This window comes from Protopterus annectens, chromosome 5.part0, assembly GCF_019279795.1.
Source record: "Protopterus annectens isolate FY-2018-M chromosome 5.part0, PAN1.0, whole genome shotgun sequence".
Lineage (NCBI taxonomy): Eukaryota > Metazoa > Chordata > Ceratodontiformes > Protopteridae > Protopterus > Protopterus annectens.
Window position 1 is genome coordinate 984,043,791 of NC_056735.1, and position 18,756 is coordinate 984,062,546.

The 18,756-nt window shown below is 38.8% G+C and overlaps 1 protein-coding gene across 1 annotated transcript in view; it reads left to right on the forward strand.

Moving 5' to 3' along the window:
• Nucleotides 1-18,756, forward strand: part of NEPRO (nucleolus and neural progenitor protein) — a 324,864-nt gene that overhangs the window by 293,357 nt on the left and 12,751 nt on the right. The window contains exons 7-8 of the mRNA XM_044072737.1: nucleotides 9,061-9,134; nucleotides 16,262-16,518. Coding sequence (XP_043928672.1) covers nucleotides 9,061-9,134; nucleotides 16,262-16,518 — 331 coding nt within the window. The remainder of the gene's footprint in view (nucleotides 1-9,060; nucleotides 9,135-16,261; nucleotides 16,519-18,756) is intronic.

Below are 18,756 nucleotides of genomic sequence, written 5' to 3' on the forward strand. Positions count from 1 at the left end.
TTCAAAGCAGGCTGCATGCATTATCAGTTGTCTGCACTGCTCTTTGTCTTGTCTACTGCGCCCAGGGTATTCACAAAGTGCCTGGCTCCAGTAATTGCATTTTGCAGGCAAAGAAATATTCAAATATATCCATACCTGGACAATTGTCTAATTCAGGCAGAAAACCAGGCCATTCTTCTAAAACATCTGGCGTTTGTAAAAAGAGCTCTAACCTGTCTAGGGTACACCATAAACGAAAAGAAATCTCAACTGGTACCCTCTCAAAAGATTACATTCCTGGGTGCAAGCTTGACTACAACTGCCCAGATGGCTTTCCTTACACCAGAAAAGCAAATTCATTTGGTGACTTACTTCAAACAGGTGGCCACAAAAACCCTGTTATCTGCAAGGCAAATACTGCAAGCCTTGGGGTTCATGGCCTCCTGCATTCTTCTAATTCCATATGCAAGACTGTATATGAGGAAACTTCAGTGGTACTTAAAAAGTTTATGGAGTCAACATTGTCACAGCCTGGAAACAATGATTCCTATCATACCTTGCCTGCGCCTAGAGTTACTATGGTGGGCAGAGGCCTGCCACCAAAACAAGGGACTGCCATTCACACCACCCCCTGCCGCCCAAACCCTAACTACAGACGCATCAAACTATGCATGGGGGAGCTCATCTAGCAGGGAAGTGCATTCAGGGCAAATGGAGCCCAAATCAAATGCACCTTCATATCAATCAAAAAGAAATGCTAGCTGTACAGTATGCACTGACAGCCTTCAAGGACTACCTTCACCCAGGGCAATTACTGATAAAGATGGACAACGCCATGGTTATGTGGTACATAAACAAGCAGGGGGGTCCACATTCCTACCCCCTCTGCAGACTAGCCATGGCATTGTGGAACACGGCCTTGAGCTACCAAGTACAACTACGAGCTCAATTCCTGCCAGGAAAGCAGAATGTTCTGGCAGACGAACTAAGCAGAAATCTCATGGACCCTCACGAATGGAAACTGGAACCATGGATTTTCAACATGTTGACACGTAAATGGGGAAGCCCAGACATAGATCTTTTTGCTTCACCCCAGAACTACCAGTTGGACAAATTTTGCACAAGAACTCATCACAAAAAAAGCCTAGAAAGTGGATGCTCTGTCCTTCAGCTGGAAAAACCTATCAGTCTATGCCTTTCCCCCTCTGCCTTTGCTCTCCAAAGTTCTACTAAAAGTCAAACAGGACAAACCAAAAATGATTTTGATTGCTCCAGACTGGCCTCGCCAACACTGGTACCCACTCCTGCGCAGTGTCACACATTTCTCCGTGGCACCTGCCTCAGACACCTTCCTTACTGTCTCAGCTGGAGAACCAAATTCTGCACCCTCAACTCCAAACATTGAATCTTGCAGCTTGGCTAGTCACTTAAATTCCCCCTCAGCAAACCTATGATGGATGTCATTTTGGAGGCGAGAAGACCTAGTACTAGAAAATCTTATGCTGACAAATGGAAAAGATTCTGTGCCTAAAATCAGTCTAAAGGGATGAGCACAGCAGTGCCCAATTTACCTCAGATTTTGCAATACTTAACTGAGATGCTTCACAAGGGCCTGTCTTTTTCTTCCATAAAAATCCATGCCTCAGCCATTTCAGCTCATTACAACACAGACCTCCCCCTCTTCTCTCATCCTCTTCTAAACCAGTATCTCAGAGGGGCCAAAAACTTGAGACCACCCAGGAGAGCTCCAACCCCTGCCTGGGACCTTAACTTTGTATTGGAGCAACTCACTCTAACCTCCTTTTGAGCCAGCTGCAACTGCAGACTTAAAATTTCTTTCCTGGAAAACAGCCTTCCTTTTAGCAATCACTTCAGCTAGAAGGATATCTGAATTACAGGCCCTTATGGCAGTGGAGCCTTTCATCATCTTTCATGTGGACAGGGTGTCACTCAGGACCAATCCATCATTCATGCCCAAGGTGGTATCCAGTGTGGCTCTTAATCAGTTCATTCATTTGCCAACTTTCTTTCCCAATCCACAGAATAAGGGGGAGCGGATTCTGCATTCATTGGATGTACACAGACAACTTAGATTCTACTTGGACAGGACTAAATCTCGAAGAAAATCTGAACAACTGCTGGTAGTATTTGCTGCAGGGGCCGAGGGGAAGGCTATTTCAAAGCAAACCATTTCTAAATGGATAAGCCATTGTATTCATTTCTGTTATAAGCACCACGGAAAACCTATCCCCCAGGGGGTTGGATCTCATTCCATCAGGGTTGCATCTACTTTAGCAGCCTTTCTCAGAGGTGTTCCTACCAGGGATATTCTAGAAGCTGCTACCTGGAATTCAGTTCATACTTTCACCAAGCATTATCACTTACCAATTTTCTCTAAATCCAGAGCTGGCTTTGCCACTGCTGTTTTGCAGGGCCTTATAGCTGGTCCTAATGCTGTATAAATCCATCCTCCCAGCCTTAGCTTTGGGAATCTACCCAGATGTAATGACTGCTACAGTGAAACATGATGAACATAGTACAGTTGTATACACTTACCATAAATGTAGATGTTCGAGTGTATTCACTGTTGCAGTCCTGGTTACTCTCCCTCCAGCCCCCTGTTTTTCTTTTACTACACCTCTTCTTTCTTTTACTATGCTTAAAAGCATCTTTGGTGTATTTGCTTTTGTTTGCAGGTATATTTTTGTGTTTCTAATCATATATATTTTGCTCCCCATTTTGGGGGGGGGGGGCACCTGACATCTGGGGCAAGAAAAACTGATGTAATGGCGTTGGCTGCATGTTTTTATACCCCTGACGACCTGACGTCATGGAAGAAGGGACAGCAACCGACGCCGGACCCAAGATTTTGTTAATCAGGCCGACTGAGGGCAACCTGCCAGCAGATTATCCAAATGTAATGACTGCAACAGTGAATACACTCGAACATCTACATTTATGATAAGTGTACACAACTGTACTTTCTCATTTTCCACAGAGACAGGGTTTCTTTGAAAATTAATCCATCTTTTATGCCTAAAGTAGTATTCAAGTTTACTTTAAGCAAAACTATCCATCTTCCCATTTTCCCTGAACCTAAAAATGAGAGAGAAAGGATACTCCATACCTTGATGTCCACAGACACCTTGGGTACTACCTTGACAGAACTGAATCTTTTAGATCTTGAGTTCAATTGTTAATTTCTTGTGAATGTAAGAAGGGACATCCTGTGCCCAGACTATTTCCAAATGGTTATTATTATTTCCAAATGGTTGGCTAAGGGTATTACTTTTTGTTATACTTGCTACAGCAAAGTTATTCCAGGCAGGATTAAGGTCCACTCTACCAGTGCATTGGCTTCATCTATGGCTTTTTGGAAAGGGTTGGATTCTAGAAGTGTTATAGAAGCTGCTACCTCGTCATCTTTATATACTTTTGTAAAGCACTAGAAGTTTAATTACTTTTCTAGGTGTAGATCAGGCTTTGCTAGGACCATTCTGCAGGGGCTCTTTGAGCCTTCCCCTTCTACCTCCCAAATGTAGTAAGCTGGGGTAATCTACCCATATAGCCAAGGCTACAGTAGCTGTAATCAGTATAATGAACATAGTACAGTTGTGCAAGTAAACATTCCATACAAATAGATGTTCAAAAGATTACTGCTGCAGTGGGTGCTACCTACCTCCATGGCTATCTAAACGTATGAAACATGCAAACAGCAGTAATCAAAAATGGTGTATTCCTGCAACATGATTTCATATATGTAACAGAGAAATCAAAACTCTTATGCCAATGTGTAGCTGACTGTGCAGGGAGCACACTAACTTCAGTACCACTGCCTTAGATCCTGTGAGTTAGGCTATGACCACCCAGTGACACCAGAAAGTCTTCATTGTCTTGGGGGGTAGATAGTGGTTTCCCTCTCTCCTCAAAGTCATACATGGAAGTCTCAATATCTGTAGTCTGTCAGCATGCTGAAGCTCATATATCTGTGATACGAATGGCACATCTTCACTGTGCAGGCTTTTCACCATCACCATCCACTATATTAACCCTATGGGCTATGTCCTCCAATTCTTAATCCCAGTGTTCCATGACTGCCAGGCCAGAAACATTCTGCTCTCCACTGGGAAAAAGTTGTACAGTGGAAATGTTGATGGACTGGCAGCCTGTGTAAAAAATAGAGAGGTACAGTGGTATCACTATGTGCAACTTCTCGCGTAATATGTTCATCAGATCAGTGGTCTAGATAAACAAAACTGCATTCACTGGCATAACTGGGATGAGAAACATACAACCTAAACTGTACATCAGGATTCTAGCTATTTTCATGCTGAACACATACATAACAGAATTAACATATGTAAATCACAGTCCCTGAGTCTGCTGATGTAATTAGGTGCCTGAGCCGGTCAATGTTATTAATATGGAAATAAAATGTCTCATTAACAACGGATAGCCAGTCTTTAAGTATCATTCTGCAGTGAAGAAGCAGCCACAGATCAGGAGCATGTGCCACAAAGTTTCCGTTTATACCCCAATAAATAGTAAGGGTAGAAAGGAGCAGACGATGTGATGGATGGCTTAGAAGTATGAACTAATATTACCTCATTGTTAGCTGGGTTGAGTTTTAGTTGACTGTGTGCCATCCAGTGAAGGACAGATTATGTGCAGTCTTCAAACTCAGCACAATCGGACCCAGGCTGCTTAATAAGAGAGGTAATGTTAAAAAATGTCCAGCCAAAGAATGGCCATTGATACTTTTTTGTAAGAGTTCCTTAAGTGCAGCATATATACTGTAAAAAGGGGTAGTACCAAGACAGGTCACTGTACCACCTAGCATTCCAGAGGAAGAATTTCAAGGAACTAACTACAGAAACCACCCATGGGGAAGGTTTAAGAAGAAAAAGTCAAACTAATCAAGAATGGTATCAGTAAAACCCCAATTGTTAAGTTAAGATGCAATTGATCTACTGTGATGAATAATGCTAAAGGATTAAGAATAACTCAATAGAGGATAACCACTGATGTCTCACCATAAGTAGATCATTTGCTCCTAAAATAAAAGTGGTCTGTGTTATTAGATCTAGAACAGAAATGCATGAGTCAAGGAGTTCATGAGATATTAAACAGCGCAACATCTTTTTGTATACCACCTTCTCATTAATTTTACCTACAAAAGGAATGTTAAAGACCAAGCAGCAAATACTTCTGCTGTCAGAATGACTTCTGGGCAGGTAGCAGCATTTGGACGGAAAGATAACATAATTTTAGGCATAAGTGAAAGTAAACTAACAGGTTATTTAATTTAGTAAATCGCTCCCAGTTCTCACAACCTATCCTTGCAAGAGGTACAAGTAAAAAGCAGCAGTCTGGTTTAAATAATTTCTGACTGACAAGATACTTTGTTAAGACAGCCTTTTTCCTTTCCAATGCTGCACCATCATTCAAAATGGTCCACTAAGGAAGATCAGTTCTATTGCTACTTGTCTTTTCTATTTTCATAAATAAACACTGTAGGAATGTACCCTCCTTAACAGTTCTGTGTGTAGATAACATGGTCATATACAGGACCCGCCCCTCCCCAAACACAATAAAAACACATCTGGGCAAATACATGGAGAGTATAACTTTATGCTCATTTTAACCCACCCTCCCCCAAAAAATAAATAAATGCATGCAAACAAAAGCTATGCTGTTCAGGATACCACATCTAATTCTTAGTAAGTGACAAATTCATATTACTGCAACCATTTAAATAACAAAAAAAAAATGAAGAAACTTTGCTTTTGGTCCTGGAAAATATCTCACTTCCTAACACCTGTAAATAGAATGACTATTGTAAAAGTATGCATCTGGCCCAACTGGAATATGGTTTGCCTGTCATAGCTATAAAGCTCTACAAGTCACAACTAACAAAATCTGATGATTCATAACTCTTCCCCCTAAAACATAGTTCAGCTGTTATTCACCTATCCAAAGCAAAATGGCTGTCAGTAAAACAAAGGTCAGACTTCTTCCTTTGCTCTCACTTTTACAAACATAGGAAAGAGAATATATTCAACCATTTTCCTAGTCATCTCTTAATAATATAAACCTTATATGACCTTCACTCTTGTAACAAATGCGTATACTCCCTCAATTCATAACCTTTAAACTGAACTCTTGTCAGCAGTCACAGCTTCTTGGCATTAGTCCAAGCACTGTGAATCCCTACCCCTTGTTATAAGAGATGGTACATCATACAAGACCATTGGGGTAGATCTAAAAATAACTCTCCAGAAGACGGACTTAAATGCTTTCTCAGCAATTCTCCATCCTAGCTTTCCCTTTATATACATCCATCAAAGCGTGACCTTACTTATTCAAAGTAGTAACTTGCTCCATAATTAAACTATTCAAAACACTGGACTATATACACCTTCATTCCAAGTAGCCTGATTTAGTCACCAGTTTAAGTCCTATACTTCTGCATTTCACCAAAAACCTTCTTTTCACTTTTTTTAGTTTATCGTTATGCCATAATTACTGTCATTTTTAATCTTCCTTTCTTTATTGTAATTTATTTTCTAATAACATCACCTGTTATTTTCACTTCTAATTATTGTCAGTTTCAACTCTTTAGTTTTGATTAGTGTTCTTAGTATGTGTGTCTACATGCTGAGTCTGACAATAATACATTGAGGTCAGTGTTGTACCTTGTTACCAAATGCAAATGAAATACAGACAGCAAAACAGGCAAAGAAAGCAAGAAAGAAAAAAAAGACAAAAAAAATAAATAAATGAAGAAGTGAATAACGAACAGCTCTTCAATCATCAGAACATTTGACTGCATAACAGCAGATAAGAATGATGGCATTTAGCTTTGCTTCTGTTCTGCTACAATGGAAATATTGGGCATGCTCCATCAGCGTTTGTGTTTACCTCAGAAATGCTGACTGTCCTTCCACACTGTCATGTAATTTGAGTAACAGATAGCATCAATATTTCCAACAATATCTTGTACATTCATTTATATATGGCCTCCATAGGACATATTTTGACATTGCCATTCCTTGCAAACCCCTGTCTTTAATGCAGTACCTTGACCTGAGTGTAAACTGTTTGGACTCCTCATCTTGTTAATGGAGAGATGATAGTTTTTTGAACAAGACTAAGGATAAGTAATTGTATGTGCTTTATGTCGTCCATTGCTGTGCTATAAGTTTGTTTTGGTGTACCATTTTTTGATAAAGTATGAACGTAATTTTATTAAATGTACATTAACATTTCTGGTATATGTAATTACTTGTTTTATTGTACTGAAAGAATGAAAAAATGTAACTTAAGGAACAGATCTCAGATCCATTTTATATGTTGATTTTGTCACTGTGGTGGGTCTTGTTTTTACACACTGATGTCATACAATGAACCTATTCCAAAAATGTACTTTGCACACTGTTAGAAGATTTTTTTTATTAAAATGGAAACAGAAATGGGTTTCTTTTAGATGCCATAAATACAGTGGATGCACCTAGTCTGATTGTATGAAATGGATTCAGTTTCTTAATCAGAAATATTAAATGCTGTTTAAAATTCAGTTAAAAAATGACTAAATGGCTTTGTTTAAACATATAATTTATATAACTTCAGTGTTTTATCAGTTTTAATTTTAAAATTGTGTGTGTAATTGTGACACCTCGACCCCATGTGCAAAAATGTAAAAAAGGGGTGGTGGATAGATGGATGGATTATCAGATACATTGCACCTATATTGGTATTTACTGAAACTTTTAGGTAATACATTTCTGAGTAAAAGCTAGTTACTGGCTAGATGTTGTCTTTCTGAAGAGCCTTTTTATTTAAGTAAAAGATGTGTTTATTAGCAAGTTCACATCATAAGTGTGAAGTTCTAGCATAAACAGAATTTCTGTGATACTGACACGGTAATTGTTGATAATCCAGCAGATTCCTTTCAATATGTATTTTTTATATATGGGTCAACAGTTTTGCAAAGCAGTATACACCTTTAGGACAAATAAACCTTAAAAAAGTTAAACAGTAGCAGAAAAGAAAAGGGAAAATAGACCCATATGCTGTGGTTCGCAAAAGCAATATTTTGATTAAAAAGCTAACATTATCTGCACATAAGTGTCGCCTACTCTTGAAGGATTTTGATCTGCAGCCATAAGGGGTTTCTCTTCTTTGTTTGCAACACACATTAATCATTATCCTTTCAGGTTATTTTGTTTATTGTTCACTGTTGCCTTCAGTCTTTTTAAGTTCAGACTGTTGAATTGTATATGTATCAGCAATTAGCAGCTTTTGTAACATTGCTTCTGGAACATGTTCCTAATAATCTGCAGCTCTAGCTGTGTCTTAATCCACTTGCTGTGTAATATTACACCTGTGATTTGCTCCTCACATTGATCCTTTTGTCCATGATTTGTGGTGTATTTATCAGTTGAGTCTTAACAGTGATACCGACTTGTGTTTAAGTCTTTTTAAGCAACATATTCTTGCCCCTTCCATTATCCTATAATGCCAGTAATTATAGTTTGTAACCAGGTAGGACCAGCAGTCTTTCCTTCTTTAAGGGCAATCGGATCTCAGATTTGTAACAGTAGCATAAAAAAGACAACACAGCTGCTTGTGAAGTAGGTAGCATATGCAGTTTATAAGATTAAGTTAAAACATGGAATGAATTTGTGTGAATTACTAAAGTCTTGAAGCATTCACAAGAGGGGATGCATTTCATTGAATGGTGATAGTGCAGAATTTGTTTTTATGGTCGGGAGGTAGAATTTTAATTGGATATACAGGAAGTAAACTGTAAGAATGGGTAGGAATGGGTGAGAAAGGAGAGAAAAGTCTCAAACCAGTGTTTACTGAGCATGTTACTTGGACAGTGCTCACTAGGAATTCCAGGGATGAAGTATTTTAGCTTATTTACAGACTTTCATCCTGTTTATAACATATATCTGTTAAGGTGCATCGAATGCATGGTATATTTATGGAAATTTGATATATCTGGTTTTGAAATGGGATATTGTGCGAGTTATTTATTTATTTTTTTTATTCAAATACATCTTTTTTTTTTTTAAGCTCGAGCGTCTGCATTTGATGTAAAGGCTTTACTCAGAAGACATGTTCCTGTTCACACAGCATATCAGAGTAATGTATGTATTATGTCTTTTTAAAGGTTTAATTGCTTCTTGCTTTGCTTTGAAATGAAGGAATGAATAAGTGGCAATGTGTTTTATATGATTGTTTTAACTTTGTTACACATGTCAGTCTATTTACTGGAAAAACACAGAATAGTGAACATAAAACATGTATATTTAAGTTGTTACTGGCCCAGATATTTTTATTTAATTTGAGTTACTGGAGTTATCTCAAATGGATCCATTTTAATACAGACTGGGTAAATAATGTTAGATAAACATACATTTTAAAGTCTGTCACTGAGGTAAAAAAAAATAGCTCTGTGAGGCCCGATAGTGAACCCCAGGGTGTTGCCTTGTCAGTATGAAACTCTGGCTCACAGACCCACTCCTGAAACTGTTCAGTATCAGCTTCTCTATTGGCTTCTTGCCAGAGGTCTCAAGCACTGCTGTGGTTATTCCCTATCATAAGAGTGGCTCCACTACTGATCCTTGCAGCTATAGAAATAAGTCTTACCAGTCCTATCTACAAGACAACGGAGCACAACATTATAGACTTTGTAAACAAAGATATTGCTAACTTAAAATCCATCAGACATAACCACATTGGGTTTGTGAAGGTTAGATCCTGCCTGCTTAACCTAGTGAACTGCTTTGAAAAAGTCAGTAAGGGGCTTGGACGAAGGTTGAAGTCTGCAAGCAGTGTACCTTACACTGAACATGGCTTTTGGTACTATCACACACTCAGGCGTTACAGACAAACTAAACTAAATGTGAATCTGGATATTATCCACTAGATAGAAAACTGGCTGTCATGCAGAACACATCAAATCAAGGCTGTATTATGTAATTTCCACAAAAAGGATCTTCACCAGTGGGGTCCCACAGTGCTTTGATCTGGGGCTGCTCCTATTTCATATTTATTTGTTTCTCTAATATCTAAGTTGTTGTGCAAGGTCTCTGACTGACAAGTTTGCAGATAGCTGTAAATTCGGAGCAATCATTAACTATCCTGAAGACTTCCGGATCCTGCAAGAGAGTTTACCATGTACATGCATGATACCAAGACCATAGTTTAAGGCTAAATGCAAAAAAGTCCAGCATTGTATGTACCACTGGCAAATGTAAGCAACCTAGCTCCTACCATGTACAAGATACCTCTCTCAGAATTGATATACCTATTAGGGACTTGGGTAGTTCTGTAGACAATGACCTCTATTTGGCCATTAAGTCTGTACAGTTGTTACGGAAATCCTTCTTCAAGTCTCAGCTGATTATCAAGGATATAGCTTCTGGTCTGAGGTGGGGTGTTATCTTCCTTCTCTGTTAGGCTAGTAATTGAATACAATTTTTCCTTCGGTATGTACCTTGGACCCATGGACTGACCCCACAAACACTTGGGTAATGTGTAGTGGGTATTGCTTTTGCTAAGCTTCATATGATCCACCCAGATCATGCCTAATAGTAACTTATGACCCTCTGAACATAAATCCCTTCCAAAGTTTGCTTAGTTGTTTCCTATATCTCTTATCTTATTTATATTCTGTATCAATAAACCACATACAACTTATTCTTTAATAATAATTTTTTTTTAAACTTAATGCTTTTCCAGGGAATTAATATCCCTAACACTGAGAGGAACACAGTTAACCATGCGCACACTATAACAAAGAGCATGAGTAAAGATAAGCTGATCTGGCAGAGTAGGGTGTTGAGAAAAACCTCTGTTGAGAAAACAAACTGAAAATAAGAAACACATACTAGCCAGGGAGTACAGCACATCTCAATTTTTAATTTTGGATCAATTAAAAACTGAGATTTGCTGTAGTTCCCTGGCTAGCGTGTTTTTCTTATTTTCAGAGTAGGGTGTTGCTAAGCAACACCTCCAATCCCATTAAATGATTAGATCATAAACCAAATGCAAGACATGAAATGATTAGACCTTAAACCAGGACGGCAAAGAAGTTACTACTCTCAGCACTTAATCTGAAGAATAAAATTGCTCATGTTCCCACTACTCTAGCAAGTAAACGTACCAATTCCATGGCCCTTATTTTGCTGCTTTGACTGATTACACTAGTATACTTCCAAGCTTTTGCTTTCACTGGAGCCATGTATTTTTCAATTCCCATATTAGTATTTGTGAATTTAGTTTACATATCAGAAGCCCCTGGAATTTGAGAATGTCTCTCCGTTTATCTAGTTCATCTTTTAAGAAATAATACTGTATAGCATTGCAAATTAAGCAGTGCGATGCACTATATTCCCTCAGCCAGGAACTAGATGGCTGGATGGGCATTCACAACTTCACCACTGACTTGACTGCCATAGTCCTCCTTGAAAAGATTATTAGGTTCAGTGGTGGGTACTGGCAACGTGTAAATTGGCACCAGGCTTAATTGCCTTGTATTTCCTATGATCGTTTTCCTCCAGGGGAGTCAGCCTGTACCTCCACTGCCCTCTGATCAATACTTAGTTCCAAAACAGCATATCTAGTACTCAGCTCAGTGGGACATTGACAAGAAGATGCTGTTTAGCTGACTGCTTTCAGGTTTGATTATAGCCCAAGCTTGTATCCACACCACATGATTTTGGTAATGTGGTGCTCTGCAAGCTTGGCTTGATGCTGATTTGTCAGATTTTTGTCACTGTTTTAGACCTGCGTACAGGTTTCTTTTGCTCCTCCCCAGTTTTTCTGATGTTCACTGCTGCATTGCTGATGACTGCAATTTTGTGGATTACCTTGCAGAAACTATATTTCCTGATTTAAGTATGCTGTCTTGTGATCCTTCCATTACAGCACTAGAGTGGTAGAGGTCTTTATTGTTGGCTAACCCATTCTTAAAACATAGGGAGGATAATTCCACAATTGCTTGCCTGCATACTGTGGTTCCTAGACAGAAGTCCTGAAAGAGGTGAATCTCTTGCCCCCCCCCCCCCCCCATGCAAGAACAAACAGCCCTTTTATCTCTTGAATTGACTGCATCAGTACTTAGAAAGGAATGTGTCACAGAAGTTTCCCTTTGGGATGGATGGTGGTGGTGGGGAGTTGAGAGCTGTGTAATCTTTCCGTGGCATAAGGCAGCAAAGGGTTGAAGTTTAACAGTTTCCTCAAATGCTCTTCTAGGCTTTCACGTAGTTTACATATCTTAACTTCTGCTTAGTGGAGCTAGAAGAGAATGTTACTTTTGTGGATTGATCTTCTGTCTCTTCCGTCTTGCACTGCAACTCTAGGATCTGCCAATCATGCTTGCTGAACTTCTGTACCTTATTTAGTGCCCTCGTACGTTTAAGACAGTTTCTAGGAAGGCTGCGTGAGGGAAACACAGGCATCTAAGGTTTGCCAGAAAACTTGAATTTCTTAATCTGAGGTTTAAGCTCTGGTACCTTAACTATCAGCTCTGTGAGCTTGTTGATATTTCCTACAATGTACAGACTTTCCTGGTAGCCATAGGCCTCCAGCCTAGCAGCTTCCAAATATTTTGGATTTTTGCAAATTTCTACTACTGATCAGATCCCATTTTAGTGATTCCCAGTGTACTACATAAAGGCCACTTTCTTAAATGTTCTGCTAAATGAGATCCATGGATACTTTAATGGGAATTGGTACTTAAGCGAATAGTTGCATTGCTGGAGCTATATGCTCTGTCTCTCTCATACACACACACACACACACACACACACACACACACATATATATATATATATATAGAGAGAGAGAGAGACAGTATTTACTGATGTACTGTATATTCATTGTGTAGTCTTCCAAAGACTTAGTGTAGTTAGTGAAGGAGGCACTGTGAAAGGAGAATAGGTAGACTGGGAGGTAATATTATAGCAATAACCCACGCCTGGGTGTGGGTAATGCTAAATTTACCCACGGTTGGCGTGGTTTGGTCCCGAGGGCGAAGCCCGGACCAACAAAGCCAACCGTGGGTAAATTTAGCATTACCACCCAGAAGTGGTTATTGCTATTATATGACATTATTTAAGAAAAGAAACTGTTACTTTTCTTAAATAATGGCATAGTATAATGCCTGTTTATACTGCCCTTCCGCAGATGTCTGGCATCCGCGGCAGTTCTGATGTACTGCGCGCCTGCGCCGTACATCAGAGCTGTGGGCAAAAGCAACGGAGAAAGCAAGATCTCCGTTGCTTTTTTTTAGTGTCTCGCTATGTTAAATGAGTTTAACATAGCGAGACAGTTTTAAAATAAGCAACGGACATCTCAGCGTGCACGTTTTGGGGGGGGGGTCATGGTATAATAAGAAATTTAGTATAGCAGGCCAGTAAGGTGGGAGGTGCAGTAGTAGTTTGGTGAAAGTTTTAAGTGAAAATAATGTTTAGTAGAAAAGGGGGAAGATGTTGTATAAAAGATAAGGAAAGTAAAACTATTTGCTTTAATTACTTTTCGAGAACGTATTACATAGAAAACTAGGAGAAGTTTGGGGTGAGTGTAAGAGAAGTAGATGGTTGTTATGCAAGTGGGGATATAGGGTGTGCACTCTAAAAGAGTGGGTCATTCCTGGGGAATGGGAAAAGGTTAAGGGTGGGAACAGATGTACTGTGGGAATGGATGGTAAATGGTTGTAGAGGTAATGCATACAGAGGGACAAGGGTAGGTGCGGAGGCAGAAAAGGAGGTGCATAGATGAAAATACACAAAAAATGTGCAGTTTATTTATTTATTTTATTTATTTATTGACATTTGTTAACCAGGTTAGTCCAGCTGGCCTTGTGGCCCATTTTCAGTGGAGACCCGAGGAGAAAAGCTCCAAGAAACAATACAGTTTACAACAAAAAAAAATGACACCATATACATTCATAGTATGTTAAGAACTTTGTAATACAATAATAATAGAACTTAAACCAGCAAAATGCACACTTGTAGTTATATCTGTTGTATGTTTACAGACTAGAGATTTATTTACATATTTACAACAAGAGTTTGGTCAATTAAATGAGAGTAAAGTAGCGAATAATCTACTGATAGAGGGAATATATTGTTGAGTGTGGGGTTACAGACATGGTTCCCAAGCGGAAGAAGTTAGGTTTGGGCTTGACAAGGAAAGATTTTGGTATTAAGAAGATGATGTTTGAGTTTTTCTTTAAAGTGAGATGGGTGAATTCTGGAACATATGTCTCTAGGAAGATTGTTCCAAGTTTGGGCGATGGAGTGTTTATATAAGAGTTTGCCTACTGCTTTTTTAGGTTGGTAGGTGTGTAGTAGTTGCTGATTGGAAGCACGGAGAGTGCGAGAAGGTGTGTAGATAGAGATGAAGGAAGAGAGAGCGGGGCAAGATGAAGGTTTTTAGAGAATAAAGTGCGGCATTTGAAGTTGTGCTAGCAACAGTACATTGAGGAATTCAAGCCAGTGGAGGGATGAAAGGGCTAGGCAGTGATGCGTATTGTAAACAGATTTTTTGATGAATCTGGCTATTTTGTGGTAAGTTTGTTAGAGTTTGTGAAAGGTTGCTGTTTGAATGCTGGTGAACACAGGGGCAGCATAAAGAAGGGAGGGAAGGAGGAGAGCATGTCCAAGGGAGAGTCTAGCATTTGGAGTTAGAAATTTTTTGTCACGATAAAGTAGACCTAGTTTCTGGTTTGTCTTTTTTTACACTTTGGAGAAGTTGCATATTAAATTTTAGTTCATCATCAATGATGACTCCAAAAAGTTTTGTGTAAGCTTCAGTTTAATAGTTGTGTTATTAGAGGAAGTGATAGAAAAGGAGGATTTGTGGTGAGAAAGAGAGCAGGGGAGAAACAGTAATAGTTTGGCCTTTTTAGGGTTGAGGATGAGTAGGTTACTGGTTAGCGACTGTTCAGTAGCTAAAAAGGTATGCTGAGTGAGTGCATGGAGTTGGGATGCTGTGAGAGATGGAGATGAGTGGAATCCTCAGCATATTAGATGAGGGAGGATTGTTTACAAGATATGTGTGGTGGTCATTGGTGAAAATATTGAACAGGAGTGGGCCAAGGATAGCGCCTTGGAACTCCAGTTGGGATAGGTAAGAATGGCGAAAAGGAAGAAAGCCATTTAACAGACTGCTGTCTGCTGGATAAGTAGCTAGAAAACCATGCTAGGGAGGAGGAAGATAGATTGAGGCTTGCAAGTTTAGATAGTAATAGGGGATGGGAGAAAGTGTCATATGCTTTATAAAGGTCTAGGAGAGTCAAGAGATAAGTTTGTTGTTATCCAGGGCCTCAGCAACGGTATGGGTAAAAGGATAGGAGGGCAGTAGTAGGTACTATCGTTGGGACCAAAACCATGCTGGGTGTGTGAGAAGATTGTGGTGGAGGAGATATTTTAGAAGTTGTGGATGCATTTTTCGAGAATTTTAGAGGGGGGAGGGTAGGATAGCTATGGGACGATAGTTAGATGAGTCTGTGGAGTTACCACCTTTGTGTAGGGGTATAGTGAAAAAGGATTTCCAAAGGGTAGGTACAGTGGATTCCTGAATGGACATATTGATTAGTATAGACACTAGGTAAGCTATTGAATCAGTTGCCAGTTTGAGAAAGGTAGGCGGTAGATTATCAGTGGAAGGAGAGCAGGGCTTGAGTTTGAGAAGAAGGGATCAGATGTAGGAAGTAGGAACAGGGTGTAAGGAGAAAGTATTTATAATGTATATACTTGAATAAACCATATGTAGAAGTACACACCTTTTCTTTTAGGGTGTGGGATACAGATCCTGTTGAAACAGTTTAGTGTAATGTCCAGATTTTTGCCTCATATTTTTGGTCTGATCCTCATAACATTTGTGGTTATCTGGAAAATCATTTGGGTTTGATTTCACTAAATAATGAGACATTTCAGTTTCAGACTTCATATCCATCAGAAAATGTATGCTAATGCAAAGCCTGTTATTCTATCAATTTTCTAAGTTAATAAGAGCAATATTTAAAAATTGACCATATTTTTGGACCTTTGTCCCCCTGTTATTTTTGGCTTTGTCCAAATTTCTTTTGCTAAGAGATTGAGAGGTATGTGCTATATGAAATTAATTTATGTGTGCACATATTGTGGTAATGCCATAAACACTTTACATTTTGTATTCTTTTATTACATAAACCCAATTAAGGTTAAATTCTGTACTTAGGATACTGCATTTTGTTTTCTTAATTTTCTTTTTTTTTCTGCAGGATGCGTCATCAGTGACCAAACCATGTAACAGGAAGAGTAAAACATATAAATCAAAAGACTCTGTAATATATGGGCACAGGAAGAAGATTTTTGCATCTAAGATTCAAGCAGTGCAGTCTTTTTCTGACTTGACAGAAGAACTTAAGGAACTGATTCAGTGGTGTAGGCATGAGAAACTCCGGTGTGAATTCCGTTATCTTGGAAACAGATATTTGAAATGCAAATGTCTTAAACACTTGGAAGCTTTAGGATATAGGTAAGTGTGAAATTTTGTAAATGTTTAGTCAAATCAAGTGTGTATTATGAGAAATGGCTGCAACATTTTATAATAGGCCCTACTTTTAAATTTTATATTTTCCATTTATATTATGTCTGTAGCAGATGTCAGGTAGTAGCCTAGTTTGCTTATTTTGCCTTCTTTAGGTAGATATACAACTTTAAAAATAATCTAGATAAAGCTTTTGTGATTTTCTTATTTAGTATTGAATGTCTAAATATAGCTTTCCTTAATTTTTGTTGTTGATGTCCTATTTCTGGATTATTTTATAATAATGGAGAGCAGTGTTCTAAATGTTTGAATATGATTTTACCCAGAAGAGTAAGATATTTAAATGAATTTTAGACCTTAGAATGTTATTTTAACTTCTGCTCTTTTATTCTCTGTTAGCCAGAAATTTGTATCTGACTGCAAACATTTGAAAAAGAGAAAAGGCAGCATAAGGAGTCCTTTGATCATTATATTAAAAAAAATCTGTTATGACCTCAACATCTGGTACTTCATAATGGCAAGAAGAGTGTAACTGAAGGACCTAGGCCAGTCATATCAAGAGAGAGCACATTTCATGTAGCTGTCAGTGCTAGGGTTCTGTACCCCATCCCTGTAGAGTGATAGCTACTCTAGGTCTCTTGTTCTCTGCAGCACTTCATTGCCACAACAGTAGATTAACCAGATGAACCAGCAAGCACAGGCTGCTTCAGTCCCTCTACTGGTAAGAATGACAAATGTTGATGGAACTTTCCATATTGAAAGAAGCAAGTCTGTCACTTAAGGCATCTGGAATAAATCTAAATTGTTGGCCTTCTATCTTTGACATTAGAGGGCCCCCTCCCATTTTTGCAACTCATGTGCAGAGTGACTTCCCAGCTGTTGTAGGGATATCTAGAGATTAGACACCAGTGGGACACATATCTTTTTCTTTGCTGCCTCTTGTACAGTTGGAACAGATGTCCAATGGACGATCTCTTGTACAGTTGGAAGACATGTCCATTGGACAAATGGTCAATAGTTTGGCATTCAGCGATCAAACATTAGTTTTCAGTTGTTCAGTATTACTCCTGGTGTTCATAGAAATTATTCTAGGGATGCACAGCAGCAATATTTTGCCTTTCACATAAGGGACATCTGTTGCCAAAAAGAGAGAGAAAAAAAACTTCAACTCCTTTTAACCCTTAGCCATGTCAAGGACAGATGAAGAATTACAAGCTTATTCAGACCAGCTTACATCAGATTGAATGAGGTAATAACTTGGGAAGATGACTTTATCTCTTCTGGCTCCATTCTATTGGATGCTGCATTTGGCAAGAGCTTATATTTAATGAAAAAATATTTTTATTTAAGTTTCATGGTACTAGCCTCTCCTAAATGAGGTATGTTCATGTGCTGAGGCTTAAGATGACCAGTTCCCCCATCATTCTTTCTTTTAAGGACCTGAGGTTCCTAAATCACAGCCACTTCCTTCAGAGAAAACAGAATGATATTGTTTGGTTTATGGACAGTATAAATACATGTGTAAAAACTAGTGGCTAACCCTGTTATTGTTTTGTTTCAAAGAGATCCTGAAAGACAGCCACTGTCTGTATCCTGCCAAGTGATAGAGAAAGTTGAATTGTGGATAGATTTGGTAAGAAGGTGCACACATTTGCTACTACTACACAGGGCAGTAAGGCTATAAAGTACCAGACTATGATAATGTAGTGCTAAGGACAGTTTCTTTAAAAAAAAAAAAAAATGACATGGCTCAAAGCATCAATGTTTGTCTTGTTAGGTTCTCAAGAAGAAAAAAAACCTTCTAAATTAGTGCAAGCATTTGCTAAGTTTGATGCGTGTATTGTATAATGTGGCAGCAGCACTGTGGATACGAACATCAAGTTTGCTGCTTCTTATATTGGACACATGCATGACTGATTCCAACCATTCCCTAATGAAATCAAGTGACACTGTTAGATGCATCTTTAGATCAAACCCTGCTGTTTGGTGTTCCACCTCAAAAACTTTGAAGGACTTAGAAGAGGGGGGTAAATTGTGAAGAATGTGAAGTAGATAATGATCATCATATTGATCACAGCTGTAGTAGCCTTAGCTATATGGAGTATGTCTTGCCAAGGATATAACAGCCTGTCAGCTTCCAAAGCATCAGGGTACCTTCCATGCTACCAGACTGTCAGGCAGTTAAAGCTGAGCTGACTAAAAGACAAGTTTGGTGCCAAGCCCTTC